The sequence below is a fragment of the Pinus tabuliformis genome, chromosome 8 (genome assembly GCF_031772625.1).
Source record: "Pinus tabuliformis cultivar Carrire ecotype Pingquan chromosome 8, CPIR1, whole genome shotgun sequence".
NCBI lineage: Eukaryota > Viridiplantae > Streptophyta > Pinopsida > Pinales > Pinaceae > Pinus > Pinus tabuliformis.
Genome location: NC_142294.1, coordinates 473,390,055 through 473,394,215, shown reverse-complemented (window position 1 = coordinate 473,394,215; position 4,161 = coordinate 473,390,055). Strand labels below are relative to the sequence as shown.

Genomic DNA, 4,161 nt, shown 5'->3' with positions numbered 1-4,161 from the left:
CTTTTTCGACGAAAAAAAAATAAAAAAAAAAAAATATATATATATATATATATATATAAACTCATTATTAAATTATCTTATAATTTCTAAAATTTTATAACAAAATATAAAAATTAAATTTCCAAAAAATTCAAATGTGAATCATACATTGTTGCCATTATCATAACATCAAATCCATGTAACACTTTCAAAACAACACCCAACGTGCTTAATTTTCCCTTTTTCAATTGAGATGGCCCTAAAGCATTGGCCGGTGGAAACATCCATCTCCTTTTTCCATGTCACGAGATAGATTCCTGAATCCTCATAAAACCCTAAACCTCATCTCACCGCCGAAATGAAATGAAACTCAACTCAAATGAAACATAGGGTCCTATCTCACCACATAAGATCCCTCAATACTCTTAAAACCCTAAACCCTCATTTCACCACTCAATTGAAACCCTAAATCCTCGCAGCACCGTGCTCACTTCTGGTCTTCGAAAACATTTTGCCATCCGAACCATCATTCAGGCATCCAGTCTTGCGGGCTCTTTCAGGTAGTTAATTCTCTGTTTGTGCTTTTAATTTCAGCAAGGGTACTCTTAATTCTGAGTTTTCACTGTTGCAAACATAATGTCTATTCAGCGAATATGGAAACGTTTGATAATGGACGAAGTCGCACTAGTATCCACTTGTGTATCGATCCCAATTTCGCTGTTTCGTCCTCTTGCAATTAATGCAAATCCCCACATAAAAGTGCCAAATTCTGCACCAACAGCAATCCCATCCCCAACTCCACCAGATGGGGGCGTCGCTACAGATTTTTTCATCAACAAATGCGGTATGGCAGAGAAAGATGTTTCTAAAGTCCATAAACTCCGCAAGAGCTTGCTGGATAAACCAAGCCAGGATTTGGAAGAAGGTTTGGAGTTGTTAAGTGAATGTGGTTTGACCACCCCTGCTCAGATTCGAAAGGTGGTTCTTATGAACCCTGGGATTTTCTTATACAAATCCAAAAGGGACTTAAAGTCTAGGCTCAGCTATCTAAGGTCTATCATCAACAAAGAGGATATGTGCAAGCTTGTTTATAACGATTCAACAGTTCTTGATCTGACTGAGGATAAGATTAAATCTGCGATTTCAGTCTTGCAAAGATTGGGTATTGAGGGCGATGCATTATCGAAATTATTGGCAAGAACACCCCGTCTCCTAATGTATGCGGAGGAAAAAGTTATGGAGACATTTAAAGTGTTGGAGGGTCTGGGTTTTGAGAGGGGATCCAAGATATTTGGGTACGCTTTGCATGGTTTACTAGGAATGGGGAAAGAAAAGATAGATCGAAAACTGCAGTTATTAAGCAGTTTAGGTTTCTCCGAAAAACAAATTTACAAGCTCTTATATCGGATGCCGGGGATTTTCGGACTTTCAGAGGAAAAACTGAAACGGAATGTAGATTTTCTTGTCAAATCACAGGGGCTTCCATTAGATGATATTGTTAAATATTCCAGTCAGTTGACATGTAGCTTGGAGACGAGGATAATCCCTCGGTATAGAGTAATGGAGGCCTTGAAGTCCATGCAACTGTTGAAGAGAGAGAGGATTCCTCCATATTTTGTTAAATACACAGACAAAAAGTTCTTGGAAAAGTATGTTAACGGGAATCCCGAATACTCCTCTGTTCTGCGGGATATTTACTATGGAGAGAGAGCTGTGAAAGGTAACAGTTGACAGGGAGACTTGCAGTGAGTGTGTTTCAGTCAAAAGGACTCAACGAAAGTTGTGAGCAGCGTCAATCAATATGAGATTTCATTCACTGCTTTTATTTTTAAAGTCTTTTGTGCAAGCAACCAGAGAATGTAACAGCTAATGGATTCCTTGGCGTAAAAGAAGGGTACTTGTAACAGGGGGCAGCTATCAGTTTTGAGAAGCAGATTGTAAAACAGGAGAGATTCAACAGAATTGCTATTAACTTTTAAGTGAACATGCAACTCACCCTCCTTCGTTCCTCCCTTGTTTCTTAATGCATAATTCAACTCATTTTCTTCGTTCCTCCATTGTTTTTTAATGCATAATTCAACTCATTTCATTTCATTAGCATGAGAAGGGCAAATAGCTGATTTTGATATGTAATTAACACACCACAGACATGATTATGTTGCCAACTCGTACTTGTACTTGACAGAGTTCAGGGCCCCTCTGAGCACATACTTGTCTCAGAGCAAACACCTCATCTTTGCAAATCATAAACAGAGTTATGCTCTTATTTGAATGGATGTTGCAAACCATAAACAGAGTTATGCTCTTATTTTAATGGATGTTATTAATGGTGTAAAATAAGTAGTTTAACTCTTATATAATGGCAGATGGTCCTTACCAATACATGCATTCTGGATGAAAAACAATATTTTTGTTTTAACTTTTTGGCAATTTCTGTCATTTTTCTATCCCTTTTCTTTCTAGTTGTCTTTTGTGCAACTTTTCTGGAAGCTTTTCTTGTTCGTTTCTCTGGCCTAATCTCTCTAAAATACAACAAGAATTTATTGAAATCACAAGTTTGATGGGTAACCCTGCACAATGGAAGTGCCTTAGAGGGTTTTTCATGGTGTTGAATCCATATTTACTGTCAAAAAACCAGTTTAAATAACACAAATCAAGATTTCACCTCAAATTTTTCTGATGGATTCTGGCACCTAAAAGTCTAAAAAATCACAACTCTTTTTTCTTTCAGTATTATATGTTTTTATAGTAAAATATGAAGTCTTTATTGATTGGATTTGGACCTTAGTCAAGTATTCAAATGACAATCATTTTAGGATTTTGTGTCCTTGGGCCGATCTTGGTGCTTCGCAAGCCTACAAGATTTCTTGAATGAACCATTGTATTTAGAGATGGATGATCTATATTATATTTTAAATAATAGTTGAGACATTGTCTATAGGATGAACAAATTTCAAATAATAATATTTAAAAATGAGACATTAAGTTGGAAGCAAGATTGAAAGTCACTAGTAAGACCTGGAGATGGTAGTAAGACTCATGATTCTTTAGAGTCTTACTCTCTAGAATGGAGAGTAATGGCATTGGGTTGGGTGAATAGTTAGACTCATGATTCTTTAGAGTCTTACTCTCTAGAATGGAGAGTAATGGCATTGGGTTGGGTGAATAGTTAGACTCATGATTCTTTAGAGTCTTACTCTCTAGAATGGAGAGTAATGGCATTGGGTTGGATGAGTAGTTGTCCAATAGTAGCTTCATGTATTTGACATATAATTGGATTGTCAACAATATTATTGTGTGTTTTATATTTTTAGTTGATAAAATTGTTGGACCGTTTGACACTCTTCTATTGAATTTTTTTGCCTTAATTCTTAGTCAAGGTAACTTGATCTTATGTTTGGTTATTTATTTGTTTATTTTTTACTATCTAGGCTTAACCCTATTATTGAATGGAAAAATCATCTACCCACTAGTGGGATGCCCTCACTAGGATTGCGCAAGACTCAATGACCTTAGGTATTATGTTTGACTATATATTAATTACTTGCAAATCACAAGTCAGCACATAAGTTACTAACTAATGAGTCCAATTCATGGGCTTAGTGATGCTAGATATAAGTGGCAGAGGCTAAAGAAAAAACCTTTAATTTTTAGTGAACCTTGTTTGTGTTGAACTCTTAATTCAAAGTTTGACTTTATAAAAAGCAAAAAAAGATTGCTCAAACTTTGACTTTACAAAAAGTGAATAAGGATTGTTCAAACATTGAATTTGTCTACATTTAAATGTAAATCTTTACTAGATGTGAAACTTTTGAAAATATTTTATTGAATAATTGTAGCGTCATCCAACATGACATTGTGCATGGATATTGTCACATAGCATAGCTCATATTGATTGTATATTAAAAATAATAAAAATAATGCAATTAACATTATGTATCAACTATCTGTTAAAAAATTAAATTATGTGGAAAGTTGTCTTATTTTCTTTTGTTGGGATTGAAGAAGCACTCTCTTGGAAGGTGGGGAATGAGGAAAATTAAGGATAGATGTGGACCCCTGGGTGGGGATGCAAAGCAAACTACTATCTCCCATCGAATTTGGTGAATCTTCTGAACATAAATGGCAGGTATACTCTAAACCAGGTGGCAGATAACACACAAACAACAATATGGGCCCAAG

General features: G+C 35.6%; 1 protein-coding gene across 1 annotated transcript; it reads left to right on the top strand.

The window, feature by feature from the left end:
- The first annotated feature begins 406 nt into the window (after nucleotides 1-406).
- Nucleotides 407-2,255, top strand: LOC149236115 (transcription termination factor MTERF8, chloroplastic-like). The gene is made up of 2 exons (XM_089461510.1): nucleotides 407-539; nucleotides 628-2,255. The coding sequence occupies exon 2, from the start codon at nucleotides 649-651 to the stop codon at nucleotides 1,708-1,710; it is 1,062 nt and encodes a 353-aa protein (XP_089317636.1). The 5' UTR covers nucleotides 407-539; nucleotides 628-648; the 3' UTR covers nucleotides 1,711-2,255.
- The last annotated feature ends 1,906 nt before the right edge of the window (nucleotides 2,256-4,161 follow it).